Genomic DNA, 21,206 nt, shown 5'->3' with positions numbered 1-21,206 from the left:
CCAGCCCCGGAACGCCCCCGCCATGCCCCCAGAATGCCCCACCACACCCCCATGCCCCTACAGGGGCACCCCCCCATCCCCTTGGAGCTACACTTCTGCCTCATGCATTCATTTTATATACTCTTCTATTAAAAACAAGGTTACCAATGATTTTGCCCTGCAATCTTTCTCAGCATCTTTAATTAGTGTGTGGAGTGGAAAGCTGTGAGGTTTGACTTCTACTTTCACTTCTCTCCTCATCAGTGGAAAGACTGTTCTTGTTGAACATTTCCTTGTCATGCATAAAAGTATTCTTTTCCTCCTCCATCAATTGGGTATTCCTTTTATTGTAATGAAAGCCTGACGTTTTTGCTTGCAGAACTGTTTGCACCCCCCACGTGCCCTTTCAGTGACTAAAAAACAACAGAGGACAAAGTAAGGGCTGGGAGGGGTAGAATGAAACTCTTTGGTCTGAAAGTGTAGAGCAGAAAGGCATCTATGTGTATGATGTCCTTGTGGGCCTCTAAATACCGCAGCCTCACACTTCAAAAATGTTCCTGGTGCTTTGTCTGAAGAACCCTAAGCATTCCATTACCTGACCAGGGATTGTATCTTAACAGCTTTTTAATTGTATGCCTCTGTTTTATGGATAATTTTTATTAGGGTAAATTCCTGGTGATTCAGGGGGTGGAAACTGGGGGGAGAGGGGAGGAGAAGGACCCTCAGCAGGGTATAATACCATAGAGTTTTCCTTCCATTGCAGCCATTTTCCCCTGAGGAACAAATCTCTGGAGTCTGGAGATGAACTGGAATTCCTGGAGATCTCTAGATCTCATTTGATGGCTGGTAATCCCAGTTTTTATGCTGTTTATGATTTAAAGGTTTGTGTTTCAAGACGGTGGTTTTTAATTGTAAGCTGCCTTGAGCAGGAGTCTGGAGAGGTGGCATAGAAATATTCTAAACAAAAAATAGAATCTGCACAGAATGCAACATATGGCTTTTCTTTTATTCACAAAGGTTGATGCTGTACTTTTCTGTGAGCCCCCACCCCATGTTACAAAATAACACACACACCCCCATTGTTGTAAGCCAGATTCTGACCTTCTTGGCATGTTGGGAGCCTTTCGCTTGTGGCCTGTTGCTGTTGGTGCAACTGGCCCGAGAAGCATTGCTAAAGTTGACTCCTTCGCCCTGTCCTTTTGCCTACAAATAATAAATGTAGATACAGGCTAGTGCAGATCTTTGTTAAGAGCAATTTTATCATTTTGGATAAAATTATAAAACATGTAGAAAAGCAAGACCTGCTGAGGAAGAGTCAGCATGGCTTTTGCAGACGCAAGTCCTGTTGTACAAACTTACTAGAGTTCTTTGAGGGTGTAAACAGGCATGTGGATAAGGGGGAATCAATGGACTGTCTACTTGGATTTCCAAAAAGCTTTTGACAAAGTTCCCCACCAAAGACTATTGAAAAAACTCAGCAATCAAGGAATAAGAGGGGAAGTCCTCCTATGGATTTAAAACAGGCTGAGAAACAGGAAGCAAAGGGTGGGTGTAAATGGAAAGTTCTCACAATGGAGAGATGTAGGGAGTGGTGTCCCCCAAGGATCCTTTTTGGGACCAGTGCCCTTTAACCTATTCATAAAATGACTACAGAAAGTAAGAGGTTGGAGGTAGCATATGGTGGCCAGGATTGCAGATAATACCCGAATGTATGTAGGGATTGGGTAGAGAACCTACGGAGAGGATTACTTGAAAAGAAGTTCCAAGGAGACCTTTATAAATTAGGTGAATGGGCTAAGAAATGGCAAATGCAGTTCAATGTAGCAACATGTAAAGTGATGCACGTACGGGCAAAAAATCCAGACTTCACATACACGCTACAGGGGTCAGTGCTATCAGTCACAAACCAGGAAAGGGATTTGGGCATCTTAGTTGATAATTCCGTGGGAATGTCAACTCAATGCATGGCAGCTGTGAAAAAGGCAAACTCTATGCTGGGGATAATTAGGAAAGGAATTGATAATAAAATTGCAAAGATTGTCATGCCCTTATATGAAGAAGAAGAAGAAGAAGAAGAAGAAGAAGAAGAAGAAGAAGAAGAAGAAGAAGAAGAAGAAGAAGAAGAAGAAGAAGAAGAAGAAGAAGAAGAAGAAGAAGAAGAAGAAGAAGAAGAAGAAGAAGAAGAAGAAGAAGAAGAAGAAGAAGAAGAAGAAGAAGAAGAAGAAGAAGAAGAAGAAGAAGAAGAAGAAGAAGAAGAAGAAGAAGAAGAAGAAGAAGAAGTTGAAAGCTTTATTTATTATAAATGAGCAAATGTTATATAAAGCAGTGGTGCAACCATACTCAGAGTACTATGTTCAGTTCTGATCACCACATGTCAAAAAGGATATCGAAGAGATAGAAAAAGTGCAGAGAAGGACAACGAGGATGATTGAAGGACCGGAGCACCTTCCTTATGAGAAGCTGCAGCGTGTGGGACTTTTTCGTTTGCAGAGGAGACGTCTGAGGGGGGATATGATTGAAGTCTATACAATTATGCATGAGGTAGAAAATGCTGACAGAGAAATTTTTCTCTCTTTCTCACAATACTAAAACCAGGGGGCATACATTGAAAATGCTAGAGGGAAGAATTAGGACTAATAAAATGAAACATTTCTTCTCACAACGCATGATTAGTGTTTGGAATATGCTGCCACAGGAGGTGGTGATGGCCACTAACCTGGATAGCTTTAAAAGGGGCTCGGACATATTTATGGAGGAGAAGTCGATCTATGGCTTCCAATCTTGATCCTCCTTGATCTGAGATTGCAAATGCCTTAGCAGACCAGGTGCTTGGGAGCAGCAGCAGCAGAAGGCCATTGCTTTCACATCCTGCATGTGAGCTCCCAAAGGCATCTGGGGGGCCACTGTAAGTAGAAGAATGCTGGGCTAGATGGACTCTGGTCTGATCCAGCAGGCTCTCTCTCATGTTCTTATGTTCTTGTCCTGTAGAAAGTCTGTAAAACCTGGCTATCCCAAAGCACTTTCTGCTGATAGTTGTTTGTTTCTGCATTCTGAGATGTTATTAACTGTTGCACCTGTTGTTAATAAGATTATAAATTGTAGATGTTGTGAGGGGATGAATGTTTCTAGTTGTTGTTTTTTTATTACGGCCAGATTTTGCTCCATTAGTGCTGCATCATGAACCACGGATATTGTTGTTGTTTTTTTTAAATTTCATGTTGTTAACAGAAACCTCACAGTTCAAAATTCTGAATATTATAGCTGAACAACAGTGAAGCCTCCAGGGCTAAAATGCTGTTTGATAGTGTCTATGCGAGATCCTCCAGGATTTCTCTATCTTGCTAAGCTCTCCCACTTTCCGTTGTAGCAGGAAAATGGGAAAGGTTTGCTCCTTATTAATCATGAGGGCTAGCATAGTCTCTGTCCACTGCCCCTAGTGATGTGGCTATCAATCACTGATAGAGCAGGTGGAGAATCTTGTACTGCAATTCTTTTACCAAATAAAGGATAGCAAGAAATTCCAGGCAGGTTCCCAGGTATCCAAACAAATTTCAAGCCAAGCTTGAAAACAAACCCGAGCCTATAATTACAGAGTTAACATTCACTTGGAGATACAAACCAGATAGGAATCGGACATCAGAGCCCCATGCTGTGTTCACTGGAACAGTAAATGAAGCCATCCAGGCCCAGGGAAAGAGGGCCAGGGATACAGAAGGAGAAGTGGCCGGCTGGCAAGAAAGGGGAGCTCAGCGGCCAAAGCTGTTGTGGGGTACAAGGAGAAAGGGGAGGCATCTGTCAGTCAACGGGTGGTTCGGTGCCAGGATGTTCCATGGAGTTATATGGACGAATTATCTTTCTGAGGCAGCAACTGTAGGGGAAAGGACTGGACTTAAGGTGTGAAGGGGACCGGCACAAAAGTTTTGGAATGGCATTTATCACTTTTTCGCTTGCCTTCTTCAAGCGAAGGCATATGGAATTGGCAATACGTAAGAAAAGCCTTACTGGATCGGATTAAGGTCCATCTATATCTAGGAATCCCACATTTGTGAGGGTAAAAGTAACAGCCTTACCTTGCCGCATTTCTCCAGTAGTTGATGCTTAGAGGTATACTGCCTCTGTCTCTGAGGCTCTGTTTAGCTGTCATGGTTAATAGCGTACCTCTCCATGAGCTTGTCTAACTCCCTTTTAAAGCAATATGTGTTGATGTTAATTGGTGTGTTTTGTGTTGGTGAATTTCTTTATCAGGTGCTGTATAAAGAAGTCGTTACTGCCACTGTCGACTATACCCGTGGTGGCGAACCTTTGGCACTCCAGATGTTATGGACTACAATTCCCATCAGCCCCTACCAGCATGGCCAATTGGCCATGCTGGCAGGGGCTGGTGAGAATTGTAGTCCATAACATCTGGAGTGCCAAAGGTTCACCACCACTGAACTATACTGCTTGTCAGTCAGTCTGACATTATTATGGCCCACAGACCATTCATAAATGGAATAAAACATAGTAGTATTGTAATGGAAATGCAAAGTTAAAGCACCAACTAATCATAAATAGTCCACTGCAGAGTATTGCCACATGTGGTAAAACATCTTAATTAATGCACAATTGGACCTAATAGTGTAGGCTAATTTAGTCTTAATATGGTGTATTATCTTCATTAATAAGGCTCAAATATGTTCTGTGACTCCAGACAGTTTTTTGTTCTTGTGTGTGTATTGGGGGAGGGGGGAATGGCTGTTTTGATAGTAAATGTTGCTGATACCTGCTTTGAGATAGCAACTGTAGCTCTGAATCTTGGATGGCCAATGCTTGAGAAAAAAAAGTTCGGCCAGATGGGCCTTTGGATGACTTTAAAGACAATGCTTCCTGGGTCCTTGTGTTCATTCCTTGCAGCTTCCTTCCATAGCTGGAGTGTACCTAATAATGGTTTTGATGTTGGTTAAGATATAAGTATGGATGGCTTTAAAAGAGGATTAGACAGGTTCAGAGGATAGGTCTGTCATTGACTGCTAGCCTTGATGACTAAAAGACATTTCTGCATCCAAATGCAGGAATCCTCTGAACACAAATGCTAGGAGGCAACACTAGGGGAAGACCTTGGCCTTTGTTTTATTGGTCCATCTGGGCAACTGGTTAGCCGCTGTGTGCAACAGGAAGCCAGAGCAGATTGCTTTACTTATTTATTATTTTCAAATTGCTATGTTTCTCTGGAGCTGGATAGCTTTAAAAGGGGCTTGGACAGATTTATGGAGGAGAAGTCGATCTATGGCTCCCAATCTCGATTCTCCTTGATCTGAGATTGCAAATGCCTTAGCAGACCAGGTGCTCGGGAGCAGCAGCAGCAGCAGAAGGCCATTGCTTTCCCATCTTGGATGTGAGCTCCCAAAGACATCTGATGGGCCACTGCGAGTAGCAGAGTGCTGGACCTAGATGGATTCTGGTCAGATCCAGCAGGCTCGTTCTTATGTTCTTATGTCTCCTTTCCACTCAAATAGGATCCCCAAGGTGGCAAGCATGAAAACATTAAAATGTTTCAGCATTTAAACAGCACATAAAATCGTTCAGTCAGAATGTATAAACACACAAGCATATATAACAACACAGCTTGAGAGAACAGACAATCACAGTTATTGGCGGTATGTCATACAAAACAAAACAGTCCTCGCCTACTGCTGAAAGTAAACAATAGAGGAGAGAGACAAAATTCCCTGGGGAGGGAGTTTCAATGTTTTGGCACCATGACTGAGTATGAATGCCCTTTCTTGGATTGCCACTTGTGCAGCCTCAGATGGGAGAGGCACCCAAAGGTGGGCCTTCCAAGATGACTGGAGCGGATGGGTAGTTTATATGAGAAAAGGCGGTCATAGGATATGCTGGCTTCAAGCTACATAGGGCAGATGTTCCACCAATGAGCCATGGAGAAAGGGTACTAAATAGCAGAACAAGAGAGGTGGTGGCTGAAATTTAAAGTTTTAATGCCTTGCACTGTGGTAAATTTACATTTAAAATAAGTATCTGAGTTTTAACTGAGGGCAGCCTTATGAAACATTCAGGGGATGGCCTGACTCTTCTGTTGACAATATGATAACGCTGGGCTGGAGCTCTATAAATAGCTTCTGTTTTCCGAGACATGATTAACAATCTGTGTCTAGTCACAAATGTGGGAGATTGAATGGTCTTGCTTTATTACCAGAAGTTGTGCTACCCACGGTCAACATTTATGTCTCCTTGGAGCCAAATGGAAAAAAACGAAGCTTATATATAGCTGTACAACTTTGTCCCAGAGGCTTGGATGTCTGCTGACTCAGCCTGAAGATATTTAGTGGAAGAGGACTGTGGCACGGGAGGTAAAGTGGTTGACTTGAGCAAGGAAGACCTGAATTCATATCCTTGCTTTGTCACTGGGTACCAGTGGCGTAACACCCAGGGGATGGGGGTGTGTCCTGCCCTGGGCATGTACTGGTGCGGGGGCATTCCAGGGGCATTCTGGGTGTGGGGACAGGTGGGGGCGCAGGGAACACATGTGCCCCAGGTGCACTTCCCCCTCGCTACGGCTCTGCTGGGCACCAGCCTTTCTCCAGGCAAGAGGGATGCAGGCACTAGAGCAACAAGGAAACACACATTCCCATGTGTACAAAAAAAAGGAAAATCCTGTTCTCTCCCCAACAGGACACTTGGGAAAGACACTTGAACCTTGGGCTCTGTCTCCTTGAACAGAAACAATGGGTTTAAATCCCACCAGTGGTTATCCTAGCAAGAATGCAAAGCTTATCTCTTAGTTAGAGACAATGAGTAGCAAAACAATGGAGGAGGGCAGACTGGAATTCACACCTCCGACACTCACAAGCAGTCTTGTGGCCTCACACACCATTTGTCAGACAAGAGGGAAGCACAGCATGGAGCATTAGGAATGTCACAGCAGCCACGGGGCTGAAACCGGCCATATACACTAGGGCAGAGAGAAGTGTGGAGAAAGGCATGCCATACCATACATCCTCTGTCCAAGCTTTGCATGGGGTACGGGTACAGTTGAGGCTTTGGACCATCAAAGGTATGCACTTGGGCAGGTTGCTAATAACATAGAGGGAAAACATGTCCTGTCCCTTTCATTGAGGCAAGAGGCTGAAAGTGTAGAAATGGGCAGGTTTAAATTTTTGTGGCATGAAGGGAAGTAACATGGTAAACATGTTTTGTGGCATGAAGGGAAGTAACATGGTAAACAGCATCTATTCAGAACATTTTGTTTCTCCAGGCTGTTGGTGACCAAACTTGGATGGGCCAGCCACAGCTGCTTGGTGACCATATGCTAGTCATGTCATCAGCAGTCCTTTATGTACCATCCTATCTACTACATTTAGAGATTCATCAGTGCCATCTGGTTCTGTTAATCTCAGCAACCCTTGTGCTCCATCCCTGCCAACCCCGTCATTCAGGCTGCCCGACCAGCAGTGACCAGAGGGATTGCACAGCCTGAGGAGCCGCTTCCTCCTGCTTGTTAAAGCACGATTGTGCAGACAGTACAAAATGCTGCTGATGCTTCCTTTCCCCACCCCCAAAGTGTCCTTTGACATTTCCATCATCACAGTTCCTCTATGTAGCTTCTCAGTGTGTCCAACATAAGGCAAGAGATAAATAGCTACATGATTCACACTCGATTGATACAGGCGTCTTGGCTCCAGTTTATATAAAGGTTGCGCTCTTAGCTAGGATTGTCCAAAAAGGTAAAGGTAGCCCCCTGTGCAAGCACTGGGTCATTACTGACCCCAGTGGCATAGCACCAAGGGGCAGGGTGGGGTGTGATGCACCAGGCGCGCATTGGTGCGGGGGTGTTTGGGGGTGTTCTAGGGCAGGGGCATGGCAGGGGCGCAGAATGCAGGCATGCTCTGGGCGCAGTTCCCCCTCTTTCCGTCCCTGACTGACCCATGGGGTTATGTCACATCACAGCATTTACTGGGCAGACTGTTTTTACAAGATGGTTTGCCATTGCCTTCCCCAGTCATCTACCCTTTACCCCTATCAAGCTGGGGACTTGTTTGACCTCAGAAGGATGGAAGACTGTGTCCACCTTGAGCCAGATACAGTTTACTACCACTCAAAAGATCCACTACTACTAATTCTTCTACTAACCAAGTACTAACCAGGGCCAACACTAGTGACTTATCTAGTTAAACTGGAAAGGAAGAATCTCTCCACCAAAGGATATTGTGACGGTGTGCATCAGGTAATGGAATGCATAGAGTTCTTCACACAGAGTATCAGGAAACTTTTTGAAGTGTGAGTCTGCAGTATTTAGAGGCCCCCATGATACTTGCATATGGCTGAACAGAAACAAGAAGCTGCTCAGAAACAAGATTTGGGCTGGAGGGGGTTTAATGTATTGTTGAAGGCTTTCATGGCCGGATTCAACTGGTTCTGGTGGGTTTTCCGGGCTGTGTGGCTGTGAATCCACCAGACCATGGCCACACAGCCCGGAAAACCCACCAGAACCAACTGGAGGGGGTTTGTTTGTTTGACAGACACATCTATTTAGACACAGTGATTAAACCAGATATTTGGGAAAAGCCCCTCATCAAACTGAGTTTTCAGTTGGGGAGGAGAGTTTCTCTCCCTTGCCCACTTTCCAACTTATTCTCCATCCAAGGTTACCATGGTGGTGACCCTGCCTCTGATTACAGACCCTGCCAGTTGTTCAAGATCGATTTCCCCTAATTTAGTTTAAAAGCCGGACATAGCAGTATGTCATTAAGTTTGTAAAAGGTAAAGGCTGCATCTGATGGGCAGCCACCAAGGAATCGTGACTGCCAGCAACGGTGAGCCATTTTAATTTCTGGCCTCATCTCAGAGCCGCAGAGCCTCCCTAGTGCAACGTTCAAGGGACAGTCAAAAAAATACGCGTTGCATCAACCGCTTTTATGTGCATAAGCGTGCATGACATACAAGTGCATAAAGTGCAATAACAAAGTGAAATAATCAAATTTATGACAACACTATGTGTGCAGTCTTTTCTCTAAGAACTCTTAACAATTCTTAAAGTGATAGCCTCTGTCATGAACTGCAAGTCCATACAGTGCTTGAATTCTGTCGAGACAATCTTCAATTGAAAGCAGGTATACAAGTCTATGTAATATTAGAGAATCTCACAAACCCGTCTGCACAGGATATCCCCACAAGAGCTTTCTATCTTGTGGGGATATGCATGGATGTGATTGATTCACCAAAAATAATTCACCCCGAATATGGCTTCTATTATGAGAATCCTGTCTGATGAAGATTAATTGAAAATGGCTAGAAACGCGCATTCCGTTCATCCTGTGCAGACGGGTTTGCGAGATTCTCTAATACTACATAGACTTGTATACCTGCTTTCACTTGAAGATTGTCTCGACAGAATTCAAGCACTGTATGAACTTGCAGTTCACGACAGAGGCTATCACTTTAAGAATTGTTAAGAGTTCTTAGAGAAAAGACTGCACACATAGTGTTGTCATAATTTTGATTATTTCACTTTGTTATTGCACTTTATGCACTTGTATGTCATGCACGTTTATGCACATAAAAGCGGTTGATGCAACGCGTATTTTTTTGACTCATCTCAGAGCCACCACAGCAGAAGCAGCAGGGGGTCCTCATCACCAAATCTGCCCCTCTGTGACAGGGGAAGACGCTGCAGTATTTTACTACCTGGTGCATAAAGCCTTTGGTCATGTCAGGAGCCCTAAATTCTGGTGACTGGAGTTTCTTATTGGATTACAAATCTTCTGCATATGTAAAGTGCTGTCAAGTCACAGCCAACTTATGGAAACCCAGTAGAGCTTTAAGGCAAGAGTGGTGGCTTTCTATTGCCTGCCTCCAGAGGCGTAGCAAGGGGGGAAACGACCAGTGCACTAGTGCGTCCTTCACCCCAGAACATCCCCAGAATGCCCCAGAACGCCCCCGCCACGTCCTCGCCACACCCCCACAGGGGCTCATGCCCGGTGCGTCGTGCACCCCCTGCCCCCTTGGAGTTATGCCTCTGCATAGTGAGCTGTCTTCTTTTGTGGTCTCCCATCCAAGTACTAACCAGGGCCCATCCTGCTTAGCTTCTGAGATCTGAGCCATCCAGGTCAGGGCTCATAAGCCATATTTGCCGGCAAAACTCAACTGAGTGTGGGTTGTTTTTTCTTCCCCATTGTCTTTTACAGCTCCCACACCTCCCATTTGTCTTGAAGAGACCTGGTGGCCCAGCCCAGTTCTAATCATTGCAGCATGCTGCACCACACCAGTGTTCCTCTTTCTAGTTTTCATCATTTGCTACAAAGCCATAAAAAGGTAAGCTTCTATCTCTTTGTTTATTGCCTGTGTTCCATCTCAGAGTGCATTGTGGATCAGAGCTGTGAGAAAAGTTGTTTTACAGATAAGCATTGGGCTGTTAGATAAAAATCTACCCTTAAGGTAGATTAGAAATTAGATTGTTTTGTATCCTTTAAAAAATGACAGCCAAATAGCTGGGCATGAAAAAGACTCCCAGTGGCTGAGCCGTGACCTTTGCCGCTGCCACTTCAGGCAATTGCTACAGCGTCCGTCCGTTCATCCTTCCTTGAAGAGGCTTGAGTCTGAGAGGCAGAATCAGTAACTTGCGCTGAGCTCCAAGAAGGCGGGGTGAAAAGCGGATGGCACGCAGCATGACCGACTCCAAAGGCAGGCTCAGAAGTACTGAGTGGAACAGTGTGGCCAGAGCAGCAGTCCACACTGAACACTGAATGTTAGATGAGGGTACTTAGAGTTGAGTGTCGGGTGCTTGGGCTGAATAACTTGAGCACTGGAGATATTTGGGACTAATTACATTTTAGGGTGAAGCTGATGGAATTATAGCTTTGGGACAAAACCCAATGCAAGCTAACATGGTCAGTGAGGAGTTAGACAAAGGAAGGAATCAGGTTAGTTTTTGTGCTGTTGGCAACACCTTGAAGCACTCTCCTTAGTGTGGCTATTGTTTCTCTGGAGCACCCTATCCAGGGCTGAAGATGGGAGCAGCTCTTTCCTGGCTGCAAACATTGTTTACCTGTTAATCCCTTCATGGAGGGGGAGGCAGGCTATTTGCATGACAGATGCTGGGGAAGGGAAGATCATGCAAGAGAAGATCATTTTGTCTTTGTGGGTAACGCAGGCCATGCAGGAATGGGCTTCCCATCTTGGCACTGCATGCCAGGCATTCCAAAGATTGGCAAGGTGGATAGAAAACAATTCCCCCCACTCACCATGGGTCAGTCTGGTAACATTAGAATCCTTGCAGCACAAAATGCCAGCGGCAGAGGAAACTGAGAAGAGGCTTTAACGGTCAGCTGGTGGGGGAAAGCCTCTTTCTCCTTTGATGCCTTTTTGTCCATGCTGTCCGAACAAAAAATTAGGAGGCGGCTTTTTTTAGACATGTCACCAGGCCGTCTTATTTGTGCTGCACTTAAATGGACCCCTGAAACTCCTAGGGGAGCTAAAGAGTTGGATAGTCCATATAAATAAGAAAAGGCACAATTTTTTCAGATTCCCCTCAGAAGAACTCCAACCTTGTTATAAACTACATAATAATTTTCTAGGTATGAGAATTTCTTTTACTGATTGCTAGATGGTGGGATGGTGTTTATATTACCTGGCTATTAGCCTGTAATTTTTTTTATTCTATGATTTATTCCATGCCCTGGTCACTCTTTAAATTTGGAGGGCCATTCGGCTGTTGTAAAAAGGTAAAGTTTCCCCTTCAGTCGTGTTCGACCCTGGGATACCACTGCAAGCAGTGATTTCATAGGCAAGCCGTTTTTGTGGGGTAGTTTGCCATTGCTTTCCCCAGCTATTCTTTACCCCCTAGCTATGAGCTAGGTACTCATTTACCGACCTAGAAATGGATGGATGGCTGAGTTGACCATGAGCCAGCTGCCAGGATATCTGACCCATAGGGGGCTCGAACTCCTGACCGTGTGCAAGCACTTAATCACTACGCCACGCAGCTCCTATTTGGCGGTTGACTGCTGCCTTAATGCAGTGAACTGTTTTGGCATTATCAATGAAATTTATACCTCCTTTTCATCCTCCACAAACAGATGGGCAGTTCTAAAATCATTTTGCAATCTCAGTCAAAAATGCCTAAATATTTGTCAGACACCAGGTGGGAGGCACACGCAAATGTCACAGAAGCTGTTTTGGAAAGTGACAGTGCTATCACTGATGCCCTCAGTCATTTGTACTGTGATGTTAATGGGAAGGGTGGTTCCAGGTTTCAAGCTAACAATCTTTTGCAGAAAACAGAAGAACTGAAATTTGTGTTTTTGCTGCATTTTTGGACCTGTCTGTCTGCAAAGCCATTCAGAAAATAATAATAATAATAATGATTCTAGGAAATGGATTATTGTTTTATTATGTTGTAAGCCGCCCTGAGCCCTTCCGGGGAGGGTGGCCAATAAGTCAAAAATATAAATAAATAAAAATAAAACAGAACTGTTATTGTGTACTTGGTATCAATATCTGCCTTGGGGCAGGCAACACATCTTCAATTGCTACTACTCAATAGTGTTTATACTGTTTTCACACCGCTGTTTTTGGCCCATGTGGAATCAGCCTATCCTAGTGTCTAGTTTGCAATGCTCCAGTTTATCCCTCAGAACATCATAGGGAACCCTGTCAGAACCTTTTGAAATCCAGATAAATAATGTGGACATCAATGTACAATTAAATGGCTAGTGTACATACATTTTATGTGCATTCACTGTGGATTTTTCTGCACTAGTAATTTTCTATGTACCCTGCAGGCAAATGTTATGGGGTGGGGTGTGTGGACCTCCACATGTTTTTTCCCCTTGTTTGGTTCCGGAAACATTTCCAGTTAACATTTTGTCCATTGTTTTCAAGATCACTTTTACTGTGATGTTGTGTCGGATCCATTTCCAAGCTAGCTTCCCTTCAGCATGCGATTATAATGATTCTTGGGCTCATTCCGCACATGCAGAATAATGCACTTTCAAACTGCTTTCAGTGCTCTTTGAAGCTGTGCGGAATGGCAAAATCCACTTTCAAACAGTTGTGAAAGTGGTTTGAAAACGCATTATTTTGCGTGTGCGGAAGGAGCCTCTATTTCTCTGCCCCATTGAACCCCTGGCCCTTAGCCACACCCCTGTGCAGTTACCAAACCTCCCCTTCAGCCATTTTTTCTTACCTCCACACTTTATTTTCACGGTGAATTGGAACACTTTTGTCAATTTCACATGGAACTGCTGAAGTTAACATTCAGGCGGAGAAGGAAAGAAGCTCCTGAATCAGAGTAGATTTGTCAATTTCACAAAGAACTCCCCACCTTAATGTTCCGGCAGAGAAGCAAACGGGATGGGTGGACTGGAACAGCTTTATCCATTTCACATGGAATGTTCCCTCCTCCCTGAGGCAGTCCATTCTCTTTTTCAACCATTTTCTCTTTCCCTTCATCAGGCATTTTCCCTCTCCTCTCCCTACCCACTGTCATTTTTTAAAATTTTCAAAGTGAGACTATTGATAGAGCACTGGTGCAAATTTGTTTGTTTGTTTATAGTTTTTGTATACTGCTCTTCCCCTCATGGACTCAGGGCAGTCAAGTGAGTGCTGAGTTAATGTTCCAAAGTAAAAGGTTAGGATTGTGAAGATCCTAGCCTTTTAATGTCTTGTGAACTGGGTCTTTGGGTTTTTGGATGGGGGGTGCAGAGGTGCATAATAATGGATTGTGCCTTGATTTGTGGTGCAGAATGGTAAATCATGCCATTTTGAGTTCAAATGTTTCCAAAGTCAAAGGAGCTAAAGAAAATGCACTGAACATACTCCCAATGGAGAGATCTTCCAATGTGCAGTAAAAATGGCACTTGGCTAGAACTGCAGATCAGAGAATCTTGGGCCCCTTCCGCACACGCAAAATAATGCATTTTCAAACCACTTTCACAACTGTTTGCAAGTGGATTTTGCCATTCCGCACAGCTTCAAAGAGCCCTGAAAGCAGTTTGAAAGTGCATTATTCTGCATGTGCGGAATGAGCCTTGGAGACGAATGGGGCAATTTCTCAGAAAGAGAATCACAGTCACCAGTCAGGGCAGACTGAGTTAGGTCATGTGATAAAAATTAGGGTAATCATTCCCCATGTCATGATTGACATGATGCTTCCGCCACCCCCTCCAAACATATTACCTCATATTCAGACAAGATGAAACTGATGAAACTGAACTAAAACTACATTTGAAAGGGAGGCATGTGGACAAAATTTGTGGAAAACGGTTGGATTGACAGTGCCTCAAATATGGTGTAAATGCATCATGTGGAAACCTCCTGTAATTTGTGCATGGGGGTTTTGTGGTTTGTACTTCTATATCTGCTGGATTTAATTTTAAAATAAGTGGAATATATATTTCATTAAATATCTTCCTAATGGTGTTCTCTTGGTTTTAGGAGTCATGAAAATTCGTGCATGTGACAGATGGTTATTAAAGATTTCGAAGCATCATTTCATCCCTTTCCTGGGAACCATATTAGAATATTTCCTTTCTACAGAGATGAACTTTCATTTCATTTCAAATGATTTTGTAAGAAAAGTTTAATGATTTACTACACAGCAAATTACCATATGTAGGAAATGGATGAAATGTATTGTACGAAGCTGCCTGCCCTGTATCTCCAGACATGGAGTGAGTATTGTGGATCTGATGACCATTCTGCCATCAGCTATGCTAACTAGAAAACATCTGCCTTACCTTAAAAAGATGTACTGGAGTAGGCCGAAAAACAAAATACGATCAGAGTGGTAAGAAGAAGAAAATGAGATGATAACAAGATAGAGAAGAAAAGCAAACAAGCGTAAAAGAAACAATAAGCTTCGTAGCCTTGTTTCAAAAGTGGACCTCCCCCAAATGAAAGCTAAATGAACAGTTTTTGAAATACATTGCAGTTTTTCTTGAATGTACAGTTTGTTTATAATTGTACACTCTATTGTAACCAGGGACAGAGCAAGTGGGAACTGTGCCCAGTGCCCGCGTGCACCCTGCACCCCTCCAAGTCCCCATCTGCCCCCAGAACACTTCCGCAGAAGCACGCGCCCGGTTCGTTGTGCACCCCCCATTCCCTTGGTGCTACGCTATTGATTGCAACTATGCTTTATCATGGATGGCCCATGATAGCTCACTCCCATCAGATCTTGGAAATTAAGTTGGGCCAGTCCTGGTTAGTACTTGGATGGGAGACCACCAAGGAACTCCAGGGTTGCTGCACAGAGGCAAGCAATGTCTAAATCACCCTTGTGCATCTCGTACCTTGAAAACTCTACGAGGTTGCCGTAAGTCAGCTGTGACTTGATGGCATTTTTCTCTACCATAATGTATACCACTTTCAACAATGTACAGAATTATTTTTTCCAAAAAAAATTATACTCTGCAAATGTTCAGAAAAGTGGGGCCGAACAAAAAGAATGAAAAAGAATACATTTTGGTTGCATTTGTAAAGGGTACGTGAATGAAAATAAAATCTGACTTATACCATTCATCATCATCAAAGCTTCTAAGCAGTGGATTGTGTTTTGTGGATCTCCTCCTCCAGTACTGTTCTCATTTGGCAATGACTGAAACCACAACTAACAACAGCAGACCTGCGTTTTTTCAAAATGCACATTATCTTATAGATGGGTTTATTCTGTCATTGTTCGGTCATTCATCCTGAACCCTCCACCCTGTTCCTACTGAAGTATGCTGTGTTTTATGTCTTTGCTTTCTTGAACTTATTTTTTAGGGATCTGAGTTTCAACCGAGGTGTTTGAAGTCGATTTGCAACTCCTGGTTATGAGAGAATCTAATTACATTAACTGCTTAACATTAATAATGCTATGCCATGCTTAAAACAAATATGGAAGGAAAGGGAATTAGTGTGGGAGAAGGTAGGAAGAAAGAAGACCACAGCTTCGTCCTAGTTTGTCTATGCCTAGAGGTCGGGAATGTTTCTTCTCAAGTGGATTTGGACCACTGTAGTGGTGACACCCTAATAGCAATGAATGCTTCACCTCACATATTCAGATGCCACTGAAGGCATGTTTCCCAACCCTAACACAGGAGCAGCAGGAAAAAAGGAATGTATCATGTACACATCCATCTTTTGCCCCCCTCCATTCTCCGCTGTTGGTCCTGGCCCCAAGCATGTCCAACTAGCCTCCATCAGGGCCAGGACTTTTTCTAGCAAGTCCCAGTCCCAGCAGGACTTGATGGGGTTCCGCAGGGCCTGTAAGACAGCGCTGATCTACTAGGCATACAGTTGAGGCAGCTGGGGTGTTCAATCCAGCCCCCACCCCCTCTCTACCATTACTGCCTGTTTCACCTTTTCCCCTTACCAAGCGGAGTGTAGGCCATTGCTGTGGTTGGAGGATTAGCAAATCCTGTTTTAATATGTGATTTTAAATGGGTTGTTATATTATTGTATATGGCAAATCATTTACTGTTGTGATATAATGTTTGTTGTCATAAATGAATTGGTAATCGCCCTGAGCCTGTGAAGGAGAGTGGTATAAAGAGAGGGGGGGGCAGATTTATGGAGGAGAAGTCGATCTATGGCTACCAATCTTGATCCTCCTTGATCTCAGATTGCAAATGCCATAGCAGACCAGGTGCTCAGGAGCAGGAGCAGCAGAAGGCCATTGCTTTCACATCCTGCACGTGAGCTCCCAAAGGCACCTGGTGGGCCACTGTGAGTAGCAGAGTGCTGGACTAGGTGGACTCTGGTCTGATCCAGCAGGCTAGTTCTTATGTTCTTAGAGAGAGAGAGATTCCATCTCCCAATGGAAATGCTGTGCTGAATCCAAGTCTCTAGTTGTTCAGGGAGGAAGTAGGCATCCCACCTTCATGACCTGGCACCCACTTACTTAAAGGATTAGGATGGAGCAAATTCTATCCTACCCTACCCTTCCAGCAAGCAAAGTTTATTTATTTATTTTAATATTTACACCCCCACTTTTCCCTATGGCTCAACTTTGAAGCCTTCTTCCTGTCTAGGGTTCAGAGGAAGACCTTCATAAACTGAGCAGAGGCTGCTTCTGGTGGGGAATAGTTGGATCCACCTCATTTTTCCCCTGTATGAGCTCAGGTGGCAACCACTATCTTACTAGCTATTCTTCCTGTCTTCCTCCTCATATTGTTATGTGAGGACCATCATTGTCTGGCTTTTACATGTGACAACCATAATTGTCTGCCCATATTTATGGAATGGTCTGCCTCAGACAGTATCTGCTCTCATGTCTGTCAGAAGACTGGGTAAATCGGAGTTGTTTAGAAGGACAGTTGAGAGTGGTTGGTAGCATTGAAGTATAACTTGTTTCTTAGTCTGGCCATGAGCTTTAAGGAGCCTCAGAGCATAATATTGTGGGGAAATATTGTGGGAGATCCATTTATGGTTCTCTGAACAGCTCACCTATGTGGGCCCCAAAAGTCTCACTTCATTTTGTTTTTGATAAATTAAATAGAAGTGAGGTGCTTGGTTTTGGTTTTGCTGGCAAGTCACAGCTGACTTATGGCAACCCCGTAGGGTGTTCAAAGCTGGAGATGTTCAGAAGTGGTTTGCCATTGCCTGCCTCTATATAATGACCCTGGATTTTCTTGGTGGTCTCCCATTCAAATACTGGCCAGGGCCAACCCTGCTTAGCTTCTGAGACGTGACAAGATCAGGCTAGCCTGGGCTATCCAGGTCAGGGAGGTAATTGTGGCTAAACTGGATGGTGTTGAATCTTGTGTGTACTGTTTCCTTACCCACCCACAGCTCAAGTATCATTCCTCTGACTATTTTTAAAGGAAGATGGTTACGTTCACCACTATTGTAGAGTTACCTGATCCCCTTGTGTATTTATGCAGTCCTACAAAGGATCAACACCCTAAAAGAGTGATGGCGAACCTATGGCACACATAGAGTTCGTCATGTGGGGGTGGAAAATCACCCCCCACACACACCCATCTAGACTGGCCTGGGCCACTGAGCACGACGTGTGCGCACCGTGGTGAGCAGAGAGGACTCAGCTGGCGGGTCTGGTGCCTGTGCTCTGGGTGGCTGCTGCCGGGGGTGGGGGCACAGAGGGGGCAGAGATGCTAGAGAGGCACAGAGCAGTGTGCGTGGGACTTGCTGGATCCTACAGCAGCCTGGCCCCTGCTTGAGCAGGTGGGGCGGAGGAAGAGAGAGCCAACTGTTTTTTTCTAAACTAAAACCTCAGCATTCAGGTTAAATTGCCGGGTTGGCACTTTGCAATAAATAATTGGGGTTTGGGTTGCAATTTGGGCACTTGGTCTCAGAAAGGTTCGCCATCACTGCCCTAAAACAAGATCATTTTTTCACCCACCAAGCCTCATCTCTCCTTGTTTGAGCAAAAAGCTTTTGAAATATTACTCATTGATAATGAACCTGTTTACCCTTTCCCCCTTCCCTCTTCTCTCGTTTCTTTTTTTAAAATTGTTCCTGTGCTTCATCAAAGGAAACCACTGAAAAAAGAAGAGAATGGAACAAGTCGAGCTGAATATGCAATGACCGCCTCTCAAAATAACAAGACAGTTGATGTGAACAATGCGGTGGTATAATTTCCGAGACTGTCCCCCCTTGAGTAGCAAATGTTAAAAGCACACATGGCATCAGCAAGGTGGGTGAAAAGCAGCAAGCAGAGAAGGCCTGTGGCCGAGGACTTCATTTCAGAAACAGGCACGCATCAGTTATCCCAAGAAGAAAAGCAGATGATCTTTCTGCAGCCTGCTGATTGTCACAAAGGGGAGGGATAAACTTGCCGGTTGGGGCTCCTCTGAGAAAAGGCCTCACAAAAGCGTAATCACTGCATGCCACATGTGTTGAAAGCAACATCATGATGCCCCCAGCTTTCTCCCCGCCCCCTTTCTCTTTCTTTCTTTATTTTTGATCGACTGCCCATAAAAGTGTTACTTTAATTGGATCCTTTTATGGTGATGGTGATCTGTTGGAGGCAGCATAAGTGTTCTAGCCAAATCTGAAAATGCTGAGCTTTACCTGCATGGTTCTGCATTCTTCATTTGCCTTTCAAAACCACTGGCCTTCCCATTCTTAATTACGATTGCATTGTTAAAGTGGAAAGTTTCTCTTATTCCACAAAGCAATTCCCTCTCCCCCTCCTCCCAAATACTGCATGATCTCATGAAGTACACATCTACACACGCAGCCTGGTCGCTATGCAATTCCCATGGCTGAAGACTTTTCAGGCAGAAAGAAGTCGCTCTCTGATCCTCAGCAATTAGCTTTGCTAATAAAGGAGAAAAAATATTATAGGTAATAATGTTTAAAGGTGCTTTGATTACTGTTAATCCATAATCGGTCTTATTTATCTTTTGGTTACCACATAGTGTTTTTGTGTGTGTGTGTATGTACTCTTAAGTTTTAAAAGTCCTAGTTTTCTGTTCCTTGATTGCAGTTCTACACAAGTTAACATAAGTATTTTCATCACACAGATCTGTAAGCAGGATCTCTCTAGAGTGGCTTTAAATTTTGTGGGTTGAACATGGAGGAAGACTGGCCACAATGGAAATTGAAGGTCTGCTTATTCTGCTTGTCAGCTCAGATTTCCTGATGGTCCCCCCATTTTCTGAGTAGCTCCTCGAAGGGACTTCTTCCGAAGAAAGGACTCTCTGCTTTAGGGAGAAAGCTGTGTTAGCGCAGTTCTTTCTCTTGCCAAGGGACTGCCAACTGTGCCAAATTCTATGTGGCAGCTCTACGTTGTTCCGCTTTGTGATAAGGACCGCAAATGATGGGAAGCTGAATCCGCCAAATTCACTTTTGTGTGGCGTCTTACTCGGTTCGGTCACCTTAATTTCTTAAAACAAGCGCCACTGTTTAGTTGCTAGCATTTGCCCATACATGGATAAGCTGTTTGGATAAATATTTTGTCATCACTCCTGTATGTCTTTGTTTCTAGCGAAAACACCTCTGGCTTCCTGTCAAGCTTCAGTGATCCTCTATCTTTGTATATTCAAGCAGTCAAAACAAGCGGTTGTGGTGTCATTGCAAAGAATCACTTCATCTCGGCAATACAGCCTGTTAGTGCTGAGAAGCTGCTGTTCTAGTTCATTTTATGCAAGGCTAGTACCAAGATCAAGACTCCAAGGACCCCAGTCCAAAGCCCCACATCTGCATATAAATTAAACATGACATTTGGAGTCTTCAGAGAGCCTGTTTACCCTTATTTTCAGTGGGGAAAGTCAACAAGGTAGGAGCATATATTGAACTCAGACATGCCCACCTTCTGCTCATATCTATGTGTGGATAGTAATGTGCCACATTGACCTGTCTGTATATAGGGATCCCCTCATCTGTGGGTTTGATCCAGACTGTTTGTTTTTCAATGCCCTACCTGGATTGCCCAGGTTTCAGAAGCTATACAGCATAGGTGTCAAACTCGCGGCCCTCCAGATGTTATGGAGTACAGTTCCCATCATCCCCTGCCAGCATCATGCTGGCAAGGGATGATGGGAAATGTAGTCCATAACATCTGGAGGGCCGCGAGTTTGACACCTGTGCTATACAGGGTCAACCCTGCCAAGTATTTGGGTGGGAGACCTCCAAGGAATACTGGGGTTGTGACCTCGAGGCAGGCAATGGCAAACTAACTCAGAACGTCGCTTCCTTGGAAACGCATGTCAGATGTGACTTGACAGCCAACCCGCCCCCGCATACACGCACCCTTTTCTAATTCCCCCTTTCTTGCAGCAGAACCTCCCCTGTCCATGTCATTCCTCAGGGTCCCTTGTCCTCCAGGAACAGTATTTCATGAGAGCGGGGAGGCTAGAAAGTTCCATTCTGCTGGTAGAAAATGTAGTCTGGATCCAGCCTTGTTTCTCCAAATCTGCTGAGAAGATAGAGGGAAGTCATCCAACTTCTAGCTGTTACCCTCATTGGATTTCTCTGTCGCAAAGCTGTTTGGCTGGGCATTGCAATCCCATTTCCATGAAATGCTTGATGTGTTAAGTTTTGATATTTTGGTCACACACTCACGTTAAAATCAATTTTTGTTACTGAATATGTGTAAATATGTGTCCTCTAACAGACAAAAAAATCCTGTCTATTTTATCTTAACAGAGTTATTAGTTTACTCAGCCTTCTAACTTCTCTGTCTAGGAATACAGTCTTTTAAATGTCAAGACTTTCTTAAGGTGCTGTGTTGGCAACTGTTAGCTTTAAAAGCAAATAATTTCCTTTCTCTTCATCTGGTGGAT

General features: G+C 44.1%; 1 protein-coding gene across 6 annotated transcripts in view; it reads left to right on the top strand.

The window, feature by feature from the left end:
• PRIMA1 (proline rich membrane anchor 1) overlaps positions 1-20,400 on the top strand; it is a 73,404-nt gene extending 53,004 nt beyond the window's left edge. For 3 of the 6 annotated variants that reach the window (XM_048487138.1, XM_048487137.1, XM_048487135.1), the window contains 2 exons: positions 10,161-10,287; positions 18,452-20,400. In XM_048487138.1, coding sequence (XP_048343095.1) covers positions 10,161-10,287; positions 18,452-18,554 — 230 coding nt within the window. In that variant the 3' untranslated portion in view covers positions 18,555-20,400. Of the gene's footprint in view, positions 1-10,160; positions 10,288-14,409; positions 14,544-18,451 lie in introns of all 6 variants that reach the window. The other 3 variants (XR_007243710.1, XR_007243711.1, XM_048487136.1) reach the window with 3 other exon arrangements.
• The last annotated feature ends 806 nt before the right edge of the window (positions 20,401-21,206 follow it).

This window comes from Sphaerodactylus townsendi, linkage group LG02 (assembly GCF_021028975.2).
Source record: "Sphaerodactylus townsendi isolate TG3544 linkage group LG02, MPM_Stown_v2.3, whole genome shotgun sequence".
NCBI classification, from domain to species: domain Eukaryota; kingdom Metazoa; phylum Chordata; class Lepidosauria; order Squamata; family Sphaerodactylidae; genus Sphaerodactylus; species Sphaerodactylus townsendi.
This window is presented reverse-complemented; position numbering and strand designations above follow the sequence as displayed.